We start from the raw sequence: 17,688 nt of genomic DNA on the forward strand, positions 1-17,688 counted from the left end.
CTGCCTCGTGTTGTTCGCCATCGTCCCCATTTCCCCAAACCCCTCACGGACTGCGAACTCCGCCTCCAGGCCGAGAAGAGAGCTAGCTAGGGTTTCTCCCACCCCGCCGACGAGAGACCATGCCGGGACGCGACCTGATGCTGGCTTTGGCTACCGCGCGCCGCTTCCTCACCTCAGTCGAAGCGCTCTCCTACCTGTCCTTGGCGGGCACCTGGTTTCTCTGCATGTCGAGCTTGGCAACCATGACCATCGGGTTCGTAGCCGGGCCGGACAACGCCTGGTTCCTTGCTTGCTCCCTCGTGGTTTACGCGGCTGTCCTTGTCTCCTCCTGCGCCCTGGCTCTGCTGGGCATCGTCACGCTGACGGGCTGGCGGGGCATGGCTGGAACGGGGATCAGATTCTACACCTCCAAGACAAACCAGGTATATGTACATATGTCGCGGATAGAAGTTCTTGGCTCGCCGATTCGATCGAATTGTGTGATTGTGCTGCTTTACTTCCCGGCCGGAAAGCAAAATTAATCAAGGAATCGTGTTGCTTATAGAGATCGAGCTTTTTTTCATCAGGGTGCTGCTGGAGCGATCACGAGGAGGACTTACGGGCAGTTTGTGCGTGACCCTTCTGTGCTTGCGATAATTGGGCAGGGGATTCTCTGCCTGCTAATATTAGTTGGTTGTCTAGTGATGAAGCTGTCGCCGGAGAAGGGATCTCAGTCTCAGAGGGAAAAGGTTTTCTCTGTACTCTTTGTCAGCATATTTGGTGTCATGTCAACGGTATGCTTTATCAACGTTCCATTTACCTCACTGAGGGTCAGGAAAACAATTACGACCATGAAGCAAGGAATTGAGGAGCTTGAAGCAACAATAAATTCCAAGTACGGTTCCCCAGCCCCTTATCTCTCTGACTATGTCATTGTTTTTTCTTTGAATTAGCACAATGGCCCGCGCAAGAGCAGCCAATCCTTATTTCTTTTTGAAAAATTTAACCTGATTTTATAGTGTCCTGTTTGATTTTTATACAACTTTACTGCATTACTACAATTTTATCCATTTATGTTGTGCTTTTTCAATGAGGCTTAATATTTTTATTTCTTTATTATGCATATCAACTTTCATTGCCACACAATATGAATAGTAAATGAGCATATGAATAATTGCCGACTTGGTAGATAGATCCATGGAATGAAAATAATAGATTCGAATTAAGGATTCATAAATTTTGTATGGTATATATTTTATATTATTTTTTATTTCTCTTGATATTCATATATCACCTCAGACCACATGATTTGGAACCATGTATATTAATAAAGAAGGTGATTGTTAACCCAAAAAAGCAAACGTATTGTGTTAGGGCAATAATAGAATGGTGTGGTGTGTCACCAATTGATCTAGGAAGACAACCGACGCATTGACATGACAGTTGAAGTGATGTTAAGACTTTAGTCTGAATTTTAGGTTTATTGTTGGTTTTATTTATTCCCATATAGGCATCATTAGTTATATACACATATACAAATAAATGGGACAAAGTTGGAATAGAACTAAAAAAACCTATTAACTGGACTTAATATATCCCCCTAATACATCTAGACTGTCAGATATATAAGATCCAATGTTCTAAATAATTTTGATAATGTGGATAATTGCGGTGCTTCAGGGCCCCTTAGGTACCCCATGCATACTGTGTTTTTAATTAGTATATGTACTATTCTGCGATTGATGTTTCATTGCTTAGCCCATCAAATATATCTCATTCAATCTTGATCGTTAATTAGATATAAGATTAAAAGGTCCAAATAGTTCGGATGACGTGGATCATGTGGTGCTTACCTCAGGTCACCCATATTGTGCTTTTAGTATATAATAGATAGACTCTCCCGCCATCATCGAGAATTTTTCTGTTGAACCCAATGGAAAGCCCCAAATTTCTAGAGGGCTGGCCGGGTCATGAGGCTTACTGTTCTACTAAGCTACATCTTTCCGTTATGCTTTTGTACACTGTTCTATTCTTCTGCACATGTTTCGTGTAACATCTAAATGCTTTTGTATTTCAGTAAAATGCAAATAATTGTCTTTCTGGTCATAAAGGCTAGTAAAATGGATCTTCCTTTAGTCCATTCATGGTTATTTACTTGCATTTGCTGCCATGATAATATAAGCTTTGTCTCCACTGCAGCTTCTACTACAGCGACGACTTTCACAGTGAGGACCTGGAGGAAAATTAGGATAGTGAAGCATTAAAGCAGCAAGGTACGTAGTTCAGGCCTACCATATCTTCTATTTACTGGTGCATGTGTACATTCTTAGACTCATAATAATATACAAACTATCCCTCCAGTCTTGAGTTTCCTTACTCTACAATGTATTACTCTTTCTATTTGTTAACTTGTCATATGCATTAAACCAATGGAGATTTTTCTACCCCGTCTGGTTGTTACATATTAGCATTCGTGGCTTGTGGGCAACATTTGGCTATTAGCACCTATATTTGTTGTGCTAGCGACCAATGCCCAGTTCTACAGGGTTCCTATTTAGGAAGAGGTCACCAAAGTACGTAATAATATCATGTGTTTTAAAATCAGAAACCCATTCGGCTCAGTCATCCATGTGATCTGTGTTGATGTGTCGCTAATGAGATAGTGACAAGGCGTGTGTTGTAGGCAGGAAACTATTTGTAAGCACTTTTGTTTTAAACTCCGCTGTACTGTATTGAGAGTTTCTCAGTGGAACTCACTGGAAAGCTTGAAATTTCTCAAAGGGCTGGCCACGAGGCCTGCTCTTACCTGCATCTTCTTACTGTTTCTGTACACTCTTTAGTGTACTGAGTTTTGTGCAATAGCCAAATGCCTTTAGATTATGTAAAAAGTAATAAATAGTGAGTTTAGTTACAGTAATAGATAAGCATGCCAGCAAAATGGATATTTCTTGCATTTGGGCTATATCACATGCCAATGCCTTGTGGTAGTAAATGCCTTTGGTAACTTTATTTGTTTTACACTCGTAGTGGAATTCGTCTTGTTGCTCACAGGTTTTTTCCTCCGTGCTATACTTGCCTCAATCATCAGCTAGCGCGCGATGCATTTTGCACCACTAGAAATTATAAGGAGATCAGCAATTGTGTAGATACTTTGGTGACATCATTATTTTCTGATATAGATGCTTCCCAACAAGTGAAATACTTATAGTACTTTCGGTGATATCTTACGTTAATTTTTGGTCTCGATATTATCACTTGAAAATTTAAGTATTATCTCTGCCAGTTGAAGGGACAAGGAGGAATTCTATAAAACCTTTTGAATAAATGGGTGCATGGCATATATTAGTTTAAGATGATTGATCTATAGGGCATCCATAATATTTTATGTTTGACATTAGCTACTCCGTCCCATAATATGAGGCACGCACGCATGCCTAGATCTTCAATTTGATTAATTAAATATGTATGTTTCTTAACAAAAATTATATCGTTAGATTCGTTACCGAAAGAACTTTCTAATGATATAACTTTTTAATTATTTAATTTATATTTAATTAGCTAAATTGACGATCTAAAGATGCATGCGTGCCTCATATTATGGGACGGAGAGAGTATTAAGAAAATGCCTATGCATTAATGTGATCAAAGATTTTGTTGTGTTATTGGCAGACAAAAGCTAAGAAGAGAAGAAGTCGAGCTAGCGGCTGGGAAATGGAGAAGGGTACAATACCTTGCACGTCTCTGCTGACGGTTGTGGCTGATCTATGTAGTTTATTTGTCATTATGGGTGAACTGATGATACCCGAAACTACCCTATGCTACTTCCTGTTGCTATTTTAGACCGGTGATACTGGTGTATATGTATGAGTGATGGTTGTCTGCTGCGAATTTGAACCATGCTACTTTTCAATACCTTGCTGCTGGAAGAAATTATTTCCCTAGACGTTTTATTGGTTGAAGTCGATCCGTTTGCAATTTTTTATAGCAATCTGCGTCAATTCTTATGCTGCTTTGCTATGCAATTCTTGAGTAGGCTTGTTTAACCAGAAACCTGAATCTCATTGATTCGATCTTTGAGGAAAGATGTAACCAAAAATGTGCGTTCATTCTCTAGGGGATGGTCGAGGTCCTCAGTTTTGGAAAGAAGATACTTGACTAGGAGATAGACCTCTAGCGCTTCAATGCCCATCGTTATTTAACATCATGCAACTGAAGGATGATCTTGTTGCGGATGCGTTATCAACGGTACCTTTGAACATTGAGTTCAGACACTTACTAACCGGTAATAAGTAGACGGCTTGGACGTTGCACTTAGTCCAGCAATTAATGATGGTAAATCTTTCCACCTGTACGGATAAATTTTTGTGAAGTCTCTCTATATTAATACCCCCTTGGCTCTTTCATCCCCTAGGTTACCTTTCTTTTTTGAGAAAACATAATATAGACGCAAGCACTCACACACACGCACGTACACTCATCCCTATGAGCGCATGCACACACACCCTACCCCTAGCTAAGAGCACCTCCGAAAGACTGGGCCACCGGCAGATCAACTTGAGATTGACGAAGTCACCACAAGCGCCTCGTAGTTGACGGGTACGTCACTCCCACTGAAAGCACAACGCCGGTTAAACTCTGGAATAAATTCAGGAAATTGCGAGCACCCATGTCTCAAGTCTGTGACTTGAACCTGGGTGGGCTTGTTCCACCACAAGGAACCAACCAGTTCCCAGGTTACCTTCTTTTGTGCGCCTTCTTTGAGGGTTTATTGTACACCGACATGTATCTCTCTAGATTAATACCTCCTTGGCTCTTTCATTCCCTCCGTACGGGAATTATATATCATGCCCAGACTTCTGTTAATCCTTCAATTAGGTGGACAAACTAAACAAAATCGGGTTTGTCAGGTAAAACAACAGGACACATGAACTGCCAATAAGAGTTTAGACACATCTAAAAAAAGATTTTAGAGGAGCAAACTCGAAAGTGGTCCAAAGAATCCTTTTGGGAGGAATATTTTTCTATATAACAGTGAGGAAAATTAACAAAGTTGGAAGGGTAATTTATTTCAGTCAAAATTTTGAGTTACATGATTCCAAACCAGTTTCATGATTCCAGCTCAATCCGGGCTTTGGTGCGCCTAGTCGCGCGCGGGCAGTTACCAAAAACTCTTCCGCGTAAAAAAGGACTCTTCCCCGCGTTGTCATGCGGGCACGCGCCCGTATTCCAGGGGTAAAAGTACCCGTTCCAGGCGTCCAGCGCAGCATAAGACCCCTGCGGTGCCTCGTTTTGGTCGCCATCCCCATTTCCCCAAACCACTCCGCCGACCCACAGGTCCAGAAGCCAGGGTTTCCCATCCCAACTGTCACCGCCGACGAGACGATGATGCCGGTTCCCGACCTGTTGGTGGCGCTGGCTTCGGCACGCTCCTTCCTCACCTCAGTCGAAGCGCTCGCCTACCTGTCCTTCGCGGGTATCTGGGTTGTCTGCATCGCGAGCTTGGCCACCATGGCCATCGGATATGGAGCCGGACCGGCCAGCGCCTGGTTCGTTGCTTGTTTTCTCGTGGTTTACGCGGCTGTCGTTGTCTCCACCTGCGCCATGGCTCTGCTGGGCGTCGTCACGCTGCTTGGCTGGAAGGGCAAGCCTGGAACGGGAATCAGATTCTACTCCTCCAGGATCAACCAGGTATATATATATATATCGCGGATCGGAGAGAAGTTCTTGGCTCTCCGATTCGATCGAATTCAGTTGCTTTACTTCCCTGCAAACAAAATTTAGAAATCATGTTACTTAAGAGATCCACTTTTTTTTTTCATCAGCGTACTGCAGGAGCGATCACGGGGAGGGGTTCCTGGCAGTTTCTGCGTGACCCTTCTGTGCTTGCGATAATTGCGCAGGGGATTCTCTCCCTGCTAATATTAGCTGGTTGTCTAGTGATCAATCTGTCGCCGGTGAAGGGATCTCAGGCTGATCAGAAGGAAAGGGTTTTCTCTGTACTCTTTGTCAGTATATTTGGTGTCCTGTCAACGGTATGCTTTATCAACATTCCAGTTACCGCACTGAGGGTCTGGAAAAAAATTAGGACCATAAAGCAAGGAATTGCGGAGCTTGAAGCAACAATAAATTCCAAGTGCGGTTCTATGGCTCCTTATCTCTCTGAATCTGTCATTGTTTTTTCTTTGAACTAGCACAATGGCCCGCGCAAGAGCAGGCAATCTTTATTTGTTTTTTTAAAATTTAACCTGATTTTATAGTGTCTTGTTGATATTTAATACAACTTGCTACTCCCTCCATTCCAAAATATATCTCATATAGATTTGTGCACTTGTACCAATGCGGCTCTCGTTTCTAGTGCATAACCACTCATATTAGATTAATAGTAAATGGACGTGAGTAGTTATTGGCCGGATGCGGGTGGCAAGAGAAAAATGAGGTGTATTGTGAAATTTTCTGAAAAAATCTATACACGTTGTATTTTGGAATGGAGAGAGTACAATTTTATCCGGTTTACGTTGTACTTTTTCAATGAGGCTTAATATTTTCTTTGCTTTATTATGCATATCAACTTTTAATGCCACAAAATATGAATAGCAAATGAGCATATGGATAATTGACGCACTTGTTAAATAGATTCATGGAATGAAAATAACAGATTCGAATTAAGGATAAATAAAGTTTGTACAATATATATTTTTTCAATCTTTTTGACTTCTCTTGATATTCATATATCACCTCGGAACACATGATTTGGAACCATGTAAATTTATCAAGCACGTGATTGTTAACCCAAAAAGCAAACATCTTGTGTTAGGGCAATAATATTAGAGTGGTGTGGTATGTCACCGATAGATCTAGGAAGACCAGCGAGGCACTGATCTGGGGTAGTGTGACATGAAATTGAAGTGATTGTTAAGACTGTAGTCTGAATTTTAGGTTTATTGTTGGTTTTATTTATTTAAAAAAATTGTAACCAATTTGTCAATCCTATATGGGCATCATTAGTAGGTACTCCCTCCGTTTCTAAATACTTGTCGTTGTTTTAGTGCAATACAAAATTGAAGAATATACACATAATACAGATAAATGGGACAAAGTTGGAATATAACTAAAAATAGTCTATTAACTGGACTTAATATATCCCCCTATTAAATCTAGATTGTCAGCTATAAGATCCATTGTTCTAAATGATTCTGATAATGTGGATTATTGCGGTGCTTCCCCCTAAGGTAACCCATGCATATTGTGCTTTTAATTAGTATAGACTCTTCTACGACTGATGCTTCATTGTTTGGCCAATCAAATATATATCTCCTCACTGAATCTTAACCGTTAGATAAAAGATCAAATGGTCTATATATAATTCGGATGATGTGGAGGTGCTTTCCTCATGTAACCCGTATTGTGCTTTTAGTGTATAATAGATAGACTCTCCCCCCCGTTGAAAATTTCTCTGTTGAACCCAATGCACATGTTTCGTGTAAGAGCTAAATGCCTTTATGCTTCAGTAAAATCAAATAATTGTCTTTCTGGTCATAAAGGCTAGCTAGTAAAATGGATCTTCCTTTAGTCCATTGCTGGTTATTTACTTGCATTTGCGGCCATGATAATCTATGCTTTGTCTCCTCTGCAGCTTATATAGCGACTTTCACAGTGAGGATTAGGATTGTGAAGCATTAAAGCAGCAAGGTAGTTCAGGTACCATATTTTGTATTTACTGGTGCATGTGTACATTCTTAGCCTCATAATAGCATACAAACAATCCCTCCAGTCTTCAGTTTGCTTAACTCTACAATGTACTACTCTTGCTATTTGTTAACTTGTCACATATATGCATGCATTAAACCAATGAGGATTTATCTACCTCGTCTGGTTGTTAAATATTAGCATTCGTGGCTTGCGCAACATTTGGGTTTTAGCACCTATATTTGTTGTGCTAGCGGCCAATGCCTAGTCGTACAGGGTTCCTATTTAGGAAGAGGTGTCACCAAACTAATCAAATCATGTGTTCTAAAATCAGAATCCACCCTTTCGGTTAAGTCATCCCTGTGATCTGTGTGGATGTGTAGCTAATGAGATTGTGACAAGAGGTGTGTGTGTGCTGTAGGCTAGAAACTGTTTGTAAGCACCTTTGTTGGAAATTCTGCTGTGCTGAATTGAGGGTTTCGCAGTGGAACTCACTGGAAAGGTTGAAATTTCTCAAAGGGCTGGCCACGAGGCCTACTCTACTTACCCGCATCTTTTCATTGTTTCTGTACACTCTTTAGTGTACTTAGTTTTGTGCAACCAAATGTTTTTATATTATATAAAAATTAATAAGTAGTGAGTAGTTACAGGAATAGATAAGCATGCCAGCAAAAATGGATATGTGCATTTGGGCGCTATATCACATGCCTATGCCTTGTGGTAGTAAATGGCTTTGGTAACTTTATTTTTGTCACACTCGTAGTGGAGATAGTCTTGGTTCTCACAGGTTTTTTCCTCGTGCTATACTTGCTCAGTCATCAGCGATAATAATTGCACCACTATAAATTAAGAAGAAGCAATTGCGTAGATATTTTGGTGACATCATTATTTTCTGATATAGATGTGCTTCCCATAAGTGAAATACTGGTATGTCCTTCTAAAAACTTGTATTGTAGTATTTTCGGTGATATCTGACGTTAATTTCTGGTCTCTATGTCATGTCATCACTTATAAATTTAAGTATTCTCCACGAATTGAAGGGAAAAGAAGGAATTCTATAAACCTTTTAAAAAAAAAATTGGTGCATGGCATGGATTAGTTTAAGATGATTGATCTATAGTGCATCCATAATATTTTATGTTTGGCATAAGTAAGAAATGCCTATGTGTTAATGTGATCTAAGATTTGGTTGTGTTATCGGCAGAAATAAGAGAAGAAGTCGAGCTAGTGGCTGGGAAATGGACAAGGGATACAATACCTTTCATGTCTCCGCTGACGGTTATGGCTGATATATATAGTTTATTTTGTCATTACGGGTCAACTGATGATACCCAAAACTACCCTATGCTACTTCCTGTTGCAATTTTACATCATTGGTACTGGTGTATGTCTGGGTATGATGGTCGTGTGGTGCGAATTTGAACCATGTTGGGTTTTCAGTACCTTGCTGCTGGAAGAAATTATTTCCCTAGATGTTTTACTGGTCGAGATCTGCATGCAAATTTTCTATAGCAATCTTCTTCCATTATTATGCTGATTTGCTATGCAATTCTTGAGTAGGCTCTATTTAACCAGAAACCTGAATCTCGTTGTTTAGATCTTTGAGGAACGACAACTAAAAATCTTCACTCGGCCACTCGGCTATTTGTTCGGGAATTGAGTCGGGCCATTATAAAGTCAATATTAGGTACATCTTAAGAACCATATTAAATGCAATATATCGAATTAACTCTTTGCTACAAAGTATAATGCATGCAAATATATGTGTGGTCTATTAAAGAATAGTATCATTGTATTTGTCTAGCAAAAGTAAAGTACTATTTTTATGTCATCTTATTTTACTAATTTTCTAAGTACACTATAAATATTTTGAAATGGAGGAAAACATGTAACTCTCCTACATAAGTACCACGTACTTAGTACTGTCCTTGGCCTTGATTATTCTCGTTTCCTCTCAGTCCACCTCGATCTCCCAACGTTGACCTTATTGACCGAGCAAACGAGAATGGTCATCTGGTTGAGGTAGGAGTGTCAATCCTCCAATATGCTGATTATATTACTATTTTTATGGATCATGGTTTAGAGAAGGTTGTGCATTTTTTAATGGTTGTCATGCCTTAAAATAAACTTTCATAAAAGTGAACTTTTCTGTTTCGGTCGGGCTCAAGAAAAAGAGTGAGACTATAGATAGATTTTCGATTGTAAATGTGGAACTTTCACATATCATTACCTTGGGATTCCAATTCATCATAGGAATTTCCTCAATAAAGAGTGTAAAGCGGTTGAGAACCTTTTGAGAAAAAATTAGGGCGTTGGAAAGGCAATTTACTCTCATACGAATGGAGATATGACTTGTGTTGATTAATTCTGTACTCACGAGTATGCATATGTTTATGTTATCTTGTCTTGAGATACCCGTTGGAGTTCGGCGATGATTCAATTTCTACAGATCCGGTTTTTTTTTGGCAATGTCATGACCATCGAGGAAATATTGGCTTACCAAATGGAACATTATCTGTCACCCTAATGACGCGTGGACTAGGAATCGAGTTGCTTGACCTCAAAAATAATTGTTTAATCAACACATGTTTGCTAAATCTACTGAATGAGGAGGCTTTGTGGTAGCAGCTCCTTCATATATAAGTACCTTCATTCTAACACCCTTTCCCAAGCTAAGTTGTGGCTACCAGACTCCCCCTTTTTGGAAGGGCCTAAACCAGGCTAAAGATGAGTTCTTTAACAAAGGTGCGTTCATTCTAAGGGATGGTCGAGGTACTCGGTTCTGGGAAGATACTAGAGCGGGGAGATAGTCCTTTAGCGCTTCAATACCCATCGTTATTTAACATCATGCAATAAAAGGATATTCTTGTTGCAGATGTGTTATCGATGGTACTTCTAAACATTGGGTCCATACACTTACTAACCGGTAATAAGTGGACGACTTGGTTGCATGTAGCCACTTAGTCCAACAATTAATGATGGTAAATCTTTCCCCCCGCCAAATAAATTCCCACAAAGTCTAACAACCTTAGGGAATTAATTCTCAGTTAAACTAATGCACATAGACATTATGGATAGTCTTGTTGTGTTTTCGCGAAAATATCTCTGGAAAATAGAAAAAACTAAAAGTTTCAATTTTCATGTGGTTTCTGACTGTCAAGACTTATTGACGAAAGATAATCTAGCCAAAATGAATTGGATGGGATGTGTATGAAATGTAGCTTTTGTGATGCAGAGGATCGGAGTCCATTCAACATTTATTTATATTTTGTCCTTTTGCCCAAATTGTTTGTTGAATTATTCATATCTAATATGTTTGGAAATTGGTTTAATGGGGTAGACAAAAAGACTAAGGCTCACATTAGGGTGGGAGTGTCTGCCGATTGAATGGGTTATCTGTTCACTTTTTGCAGGTTATCTTTAGGGCCATTGCATTGATCCTCCTTCTGGACAAGCTGGCAAGAGCTTTCGACTTCTGGGTGCACCGGGCCGGGATGCTCTCGTGCGGGATATCGCCAACCAAGCTGGCTAGCGGCCCGTTGCTAGACTTCAAGAAGCATATATGTACGATTTATTTAGGATCTTTGCTTTTTTGGCTTATTGAGCGGATAGGTTTCAATAGGAATCTCTGCGAGTGTACTCAAGGATGGAAAGACAAGTGTCGAAGCGGTCACACAGAGGATGTATCGTCAAGTGTGGCACTCCTGGATGGTGCTCATGTCTGAGTGATTACACATATGCTGCTGGTTTCTTAGTGTGTTGTATGATGTAGCCTTGGAAACTTAAATAGCACTTTCGTTCTTGTACTTGTTGCAAACTATTCTTAGCCATTCTTCTCAGAACAGCCATTTAGAGTGGTCACCTTCCAAATTATGGACAGTGGTAAGCGACGTGCCCGTCAACAACAAGAATTTGTACCGTGTTTAAAAAAACAAATTTGTCGTGCACAGTTGTGTCATTGTGTCATTGTGTCAGGACTTGCTCCGGGGACCGTTCCTTGGGAGAACTACCTCCCGTTTGGGACGTTCGTAGCGGGGAAATATCTGGATCGCCAACAAACCGTAGATCGCAACGTGCAGAAAGAAAAAGGCCGCTGGCAACCCCGACAAAACGGCAGCCTTGGCGCGGCGCGTACAACAACATCACGGACTCCGGCGTATATGACCTGTCGCTGTGCCGGTGTGGTGTGTGTATCTGTAATGCATTTCATACATACATGAACAGTGGGTTATATTGGTAACACGTTGCGCAGGCAGATAAGGAAGTGATGGCCGTACTGGGCTTTGTATCACCGACCGTCCATCCCGCCAAAAAAGGTTGCAGATTACATCTAATTTACGATTATGTAGGCAGACGTTTTCAGTAGCCGTATCACATCGCAGGACAGAGTTCACTGTTCACATGCATGTTTCTTTGCGGCACCTATGTTCGGCGAGCACACGCATGTGCCTACCTTACTACCTAGCTGCTGCAGGCCACTGACCTTAGGTCCTTAGCTACCGTGGATTCACGTGTTATTACAGTGTAAGCTAGGACGATTGTCTGCAAAGCTGGACCGCCCAGAACAACACAGCCATTCATCGCCCAATGGTTTGCAGTCTGCAAGCCTGGACCGACGAGGCCCATATCCCGAGGAGATGAGGCAGTGTTCGGTGGATGGTGTAGATCTGGTGCGCTCCTCTAGCCTAAATATTTCCGTCTCGACATGTGGAGGCCGTCGAGGAACAATTCTCGCTCTCTCTTTGATCCACAAAGCCAGCGCTCGCTCGCGTGTCGCCGCAGCTAGAGCTACCACAATGGCCTTCTTCATTGCTTGCGTGTCCTCGCTCGTGCTCCTCTTCCTCCTCTTTCTCTCACGCTACTTGTTCCAGCTGCTGGGCAGCAGCCGTCTTCCCCCTGGGCCGCTGCCTCTCCCGGTCATCGGCAACCTCCTGGACGTGGCAGCATTAACAGGCCGGCATCTTCCCCACCGCTCCCTGGCCCGTCTCGCCGCGCGCCACGGCCCGCTCATGACGCTCCGGCTGGGCAGGGCCGTGGTGATCTTCGTCTCCTCCCCGGACGCGGCCCGCGAGGTGCTCCAGACCCACAACGCCAGCCTCGCCGGCCGGATCCCGCCCGACGCGTGGCACGGCGCCGGCCACGCCGCCAACTCCGTCTTCGTCCTGCCGCCGCACCACAAATGGCGCTCGCTCCGAAGGATCGGCACGGAGCACCTGCTGTCCCCGAGGCGCCTCGACGGGCTCCGCCCTGTGCGTCTGCTCCAGGACGCCGTCGTCAGCCACGTGTCCTCCGAGCTGGCGGCGGAGGCGTCTTCTGGGGTGCTAGTTGTCGGCCACGTCGCGTCCGCGGCCACGGTGGACATGCTGTGGCAGGCCATGTTCGGCTGCCAGGTGGAGCTGGACGCGTCAGCAGCAACATCGGCTTACCGCGAGCTGCACGGGCTCGCGCGAGACCTCGGGGCCATTGGACTGACACCCAACGTCTCTGACTTCTTCCCGGTGCTCGCCGCTGCTGACCTCCAGGGCGTGCGCCGCAGTTTCGCCAGGAAGCTGGGAAGGCTGTACCAGCTGATCGACGTGCAGATCCAGCGGCAGAGGCGCCACCGGCGGGAATCCGCCGCCGCTGCTTCTGGCGGCGGTTGCGGTAAGAATGGGGGCTTGCTAGATGCCATGCTCGACATGTCCGATGAGGATGATGGCGCCGCCGGCGGCATGAACAACGATACGATCAGAGCATTTCTCGCGGTATGTAAGCAAACAAATCCATGGAACATCAACATTTTTTTTTGACCAAATGGAACATCAACATTTGTCAGTTAGGCACATAAGCCATGTTCAAAATGTATAAGTACGATTAATCGATTGATTCCAGGATTTACTTCTTGCGGCCATCGAGACGATCCCAAACGCGATCGAATGGGCAATGGCGGAGCTACTACAGAACCCAAACACGATGAGAAGGCTAAAGGAGGAACTCCGAAGTGTCAGCGGCGGCAAGACCCACGTCGACTACTCCGACATGGACCATCTCCCCTTCCTCCGAGCGGTCATCAAGGAAACACTCCGGCTGCACACGCTGGTGCCGTTCGTGCCCAACAAGGCTGACGCGGTGGTGCGGGTGCACGGCTACACCATCCCCAGGGGGAGTACCGTCATCGTCAACGTTTGGGCGATCCACCACGACGCCGAGGTGTGGCCGGAGCCCGACACGTTCATCCCTGGCAGGTTCATGGGGGGCGGCAATAACGAGGTCCATTTCCTAGGGGCGGACCTCCAGTTCATCCCGTTCAACGCTGGAAGGCGCATCTGCCTAGGGTTGCCCCTCGCCAGTAGAATGCTGCATGCGATGCTCGCAACTTTGCTGCATCGTTTTGAATGGGTGCTGCCTCCGGGGGTTGCCGAAAATGGTGTTGATATGTCGGAGAAGATCGGGATGACCATGTCTATGGCTAACCCTCTCAAAGCTATACCAAAGCCAATTTGCATGACGTAGTGGTATCATCCGAAGTCCTTGGTAATAGTATCTCTCTATGTGTGTTGTCTATACATGTGTTTCACGTCCTTTATGACGTCATGTTAAAGTGTTATCCTGAAAGAAGCTGATCCGGCCACGTGAAACTAGCATGAAGTTTTGTTTCTTTATAGAGAAAGATACTAGTCAATACTTACTATTGAGTGTTTTATTGCACGTGTTTCATTGGCGGGTCTCACGCGAGAGGGCCATATATAGAAGGAAAAATATATATTAAACATGACTAAAATCTGGCTACATGAAACTATCACGGAGTTTTGTTTCTTTATAAGGAAAGATATTAGTCAATACTTACTATCTAAGTGTTTTATGGCACATGTTTCATTGGTGGGTCAAGACGGTCATATATAGATGAAAAAGAAATATAGAACGTGACTGAATCCGACCGAGTGAAAGTAGCATTGAGCTTTGTTTCTTTATAAAGAAAGACATTAGTCAATGCTTACTAGTATCTGAGTGTTATCATCTTCCCTTGTCCGGTTACAACTCGTCCAGCTCAAAAGAAATATAAAACGTGACTGAATCCGACCAAGTGAAACTAGCATTGAGTTTTGTTTATTTCCCCTATAAAGAAAGACATTAGTCAATGCTTACTAGTATCTGAGTGTTATCATCTTCCCTTGTCCGGTTACAACTCGTCCAGCTCAAAAGAAATATAAAACGTGACTGAATCCGACCAAGTGAAACTAGCATTGAGTTTTGTTTCTTTCCCCTATAAAGAAAGACATTAGTCAATGCTTACTAGTATCTGAGTGTTAACATCTTCCCTTATCCGGTTAGAACTCGTCCAGCTCGGCATAAAACCCCGTCTTCTGTTCGTCGCCTTCCCCATTTCCACAAACCCCCTCAAGCCAATCCAGCCACCCCTCCCCCAACTGCGAGAGAAGCTTTGAGGAGAACCCAGTTTTCATTTTCCCACCCAGATGGCCATCGCCCACGCGGACGCGGTGATGCCCTCGCCGCCGCGGATCGCCGTCGCGGGGTTGGTGCTGCTGATGCGCCACGCCTTCGTCGCGGCCGCAGCGCTCAGCTACCTGAGCTTAGCGAGTGCGTGGGTTGCCTGTGCAGCCTGTGCCGTCGTGGCCGTTGGATTCGCAGCTGGACGCGGCGCCTGGTGCGAAGCTGGTTTCCTCGTGGCATTCGCGTCTCTCAAGGTCTTGATCCTCGCTGCCGTTCTCTTTGGTACGCTCGTCCTCGCCATGCTGCTGGCTGTGTGTGGCATGGCCGGAATGGGATTCCTCGGATTCAGCTTTTCCTCTGACGCCAAAAAGGTATATATCCCGGATCGAACAAGTTTCTTTTAATCTTGATTTTAGCGGATTGTATAGGTAGAGTCGGCTCTAGTTTATTTGACATGTGCACAATGCACCCTTAAAATAGAGAGTTGCTCTATTTTTTTCAAAACAAAATTTAAGACAAGTTGTTAAAAAAATACTAAGTTTGTTCTGGATGAGTACATCTGCATTTTAATTTTGATCTTAGAGGATATGCTTCCATTTTTGAAGCATTTGGTTCTGCATGTGTTGTTCATAGCTGGCATTTACTCATATTGTTTTGTTTTGACTGTGCCTGGTCTGGCGTGTCGACCTCACGCAGAGTTTTGGACCGACCAAGGAGTTGATTTCGGAGTTGCTGCATGACACTTGCGTGCAACGGTTGCTCGCGTCTCTGACCTTCTACCTAATATCGAGCGTCACTTGTCTGGTTATCGAGAGGCTGTTACCAGTGAAGGGATCTCAGGGTGAAGAGATTGGTTCTGTAATTGTGACTGTGTGGTTGTTACTGTTAGGCGCCTTGGTAGTGAGTTGCTTTGTCATGGTTCCAACTGCCGCACTGTTGATCTGGAGGATAATGTGGACAGTCAAGCAGAAAATTGAAGAGATTGAAGCAGAACTGTTGCTGATGTACAGTCCCTCTACCTCGGCATTGAAGCAACAGGGTTTGGAAGACACTGAAGCAACGGTGTAGTTTGAGGTACTTTTCCATAGCTTCAGCAATTGGCACCCCCTCTTGCTCTTTGTGTCATGTGTACTACACTCTCCAGTTTTCATTTCCCTTGACTGCTGAATGGAGATTTTGTTATCTCGCCTGGTTGTTATGCATTAGCTTTCACAGCAAACCTTGATGATAGTTCATTGACACTATTTCCTTTTTAGTTACAGTATTTTCTGATAGCTGAATGCCGTTCTAAAATTGATAGTGCTTATTGGCGGTACCTGATGTTATGGATTCATATCATCAGGTGTAAATTGTAAGTATTAAGTAATACTAGCACTACCAGCTGAAGCTGACAAAGAAAACAGGAATTATATGAAATCCCAAAAACGTAGGATACAAATTACCCCTGTTTTTGGAGAATGGGTGTCATCGACTGATTTAAGTCGATCTGCTTTGAACAATGCGATCACATTTACATCACTGGATGCTTAATGTAGATACTGAACTTCTGTTTATGTGCCTAATCTGATGGATGTCTTGGTTGTTTTTTAGCAGACAAAGCTAAGAAGAGAAATAATTGGCTGTAACAAATGGAGAAGGAGGTACAATACATTGCACTCGCTGACGGTTTTGTTTGATCCCAACAGATACGAGTTTCTGGGGAGGAAAAATATCAAGTTTTTAACAGACATGTTGCTTTCTACTGTCACTAGAAGTTTATCTGTCACCTGCTTCTTTCTAAGTACCTATTATAGCTAGTAAGAGGTTTGCCTTGTCGTTATGAGTCTGGGAATGATATGTAGGAGTATTACTCGTTATGCTTCATACTCTCGCAACTCTATGCTATGTGTATATCCATATATATGGTGGAATTGGCTTGTGTATGATGCGCCTTTGGGTCAAATTTTTTGTTCGAGTATCCTATTAATTGGAAGAACAGACAGGCGAAGAAGTAGACCGAAGACCGTCCAGTCGTATCGTCATTGAAGATGAGGACAGTCCAAGAGGCAGCCGCATGCAGTCCTCGGCGTACTTGGCAGCGGCGCCATTCGCTGCCCCCTGACGATGATCAACGGCTCTAAAACCCCTCAAACTATGATTAATCTGATTTTGTACATTTTGGATGTAAATTAGGCCAGATTTGATTTCAGGGAATTTTGATCCGTTGGCAATAGATTTGTTTTCGAGAATATGTCGGGAATACATTTGAGGATGGAACTTCTTTCTTTGCACTCTGTGCCAGGGCCCAAGGATGAAGCAAGGAAAGCTGGGCCCTGTCAGCCAACACCTGCCTAAATGACGTAGACGCTTGGCCTGCAATCGGTAGGCTTCTTCTGGGCTCAGTTTTTGGGCTCGGTTCGTGGAGCTTGTTGAGCTTGGACTTGTCATGCAGAAAATGGACGATGTTGGCGCCCCCGTGGAAAACGCTGAGAAAACGGCAGCCCTGACCCGGCACCGACAACACTCCGGCGTACGTGACTGTGACCTAGCCTGTCGCTTGTATACCGTACATCTTGTTGCAGTCGGATGCTTGTACAGGGGTACCAGCTTGCA

The 17,688-nt window shown here is 43.5% G+C and overlaps 2 protein-coding genes and 1 long non-coding RNA gene across 4 annotated transcripts; all 3 read left to right on the plus strand.

The window, feature by feature from the left end:
- Positions 1-829: 829 nt before the first annotated feature.
- LOC106866478 lies at positions 830-3,858 on the plus strand. Its single transcript, XR_001406849.2, has 3 exons — positions 830-874; positions 2,179-2,252; positions 3,649-3,858. It is a non-coding gene; the product is annotated as an uncharacterized LOC106866478 (long non-coding RNA).
- Positions 3,859-12,070: 8,212 nt separating this feature from the next.
- LOC100843792 (cytochrome P450 76M5) lies at positions 12,071-14,347 on the plus strand. The gene is made up of 2 exons (XM_003574441.4): positions 12,071-13,409; positions 13,537-14,347. The coding sequence occupies exons 1-2, from the start codon at positions 12,303-12,305 to the stop codon at positions 14,155-14,157; spliced, it is 1,728 nt and encodes a 575-aa protein (XP_003574489.2). The 5' UTR covers positions 12,071-12,302; the 3' UTR covers positions 14,158-14,347.
- Positions 14,348-14,622: 275 nt separating this feature from the next.
- On the plus strand, positions 14,623-17,038 carry LOC106866475. 2 transcript variants are annotated; one of them, XM_014900738.2, is made up of 3 exons: positions 14,623-15,467; positions 15,793-16,170; positions 16,690-17,038. In XM_014900738.2, the coding sequence occupies exons 1-2, from the start codon at positions 15,120-15,122 to the stop codon at positions 16,162-16,164; spliced, it is 720 nt and encodes a 239-aa protein (XP_014756224.1). In that variant the 5' UTR covers positions 14,623-15,119; the 3' UTR covers positions 16,165-16,170; positions 16,690-17,038. The 2 variants fall into 2 exon arrangements, with proteins under 2 accessions (XP_014756224.1, XP_014756223.1); XM_014900737.2 differs by having other exon boundaries at positions 14,624-15,467; positions 16,687-17,038.
- Positions 17,039-17,688: the final 650 nt, after the last annotated feature.

This window comes from Brachypodium distachyon, chromosome 3 (genome assembly GCF_000005505.3).
Source record: "Brachypodium distachyon strain Bd21 chromosome 3, Brachypodium_distachyon_v3.0, whole genome shotgun sequence".
In the NCBI taxonomy this organism is placed as follows: Eukaryota; Viridiplantae; Streptophyta; class Magnoliopsida; order Poales; family Poaceae; genus Brachypodium; species Brachypodium distachyon.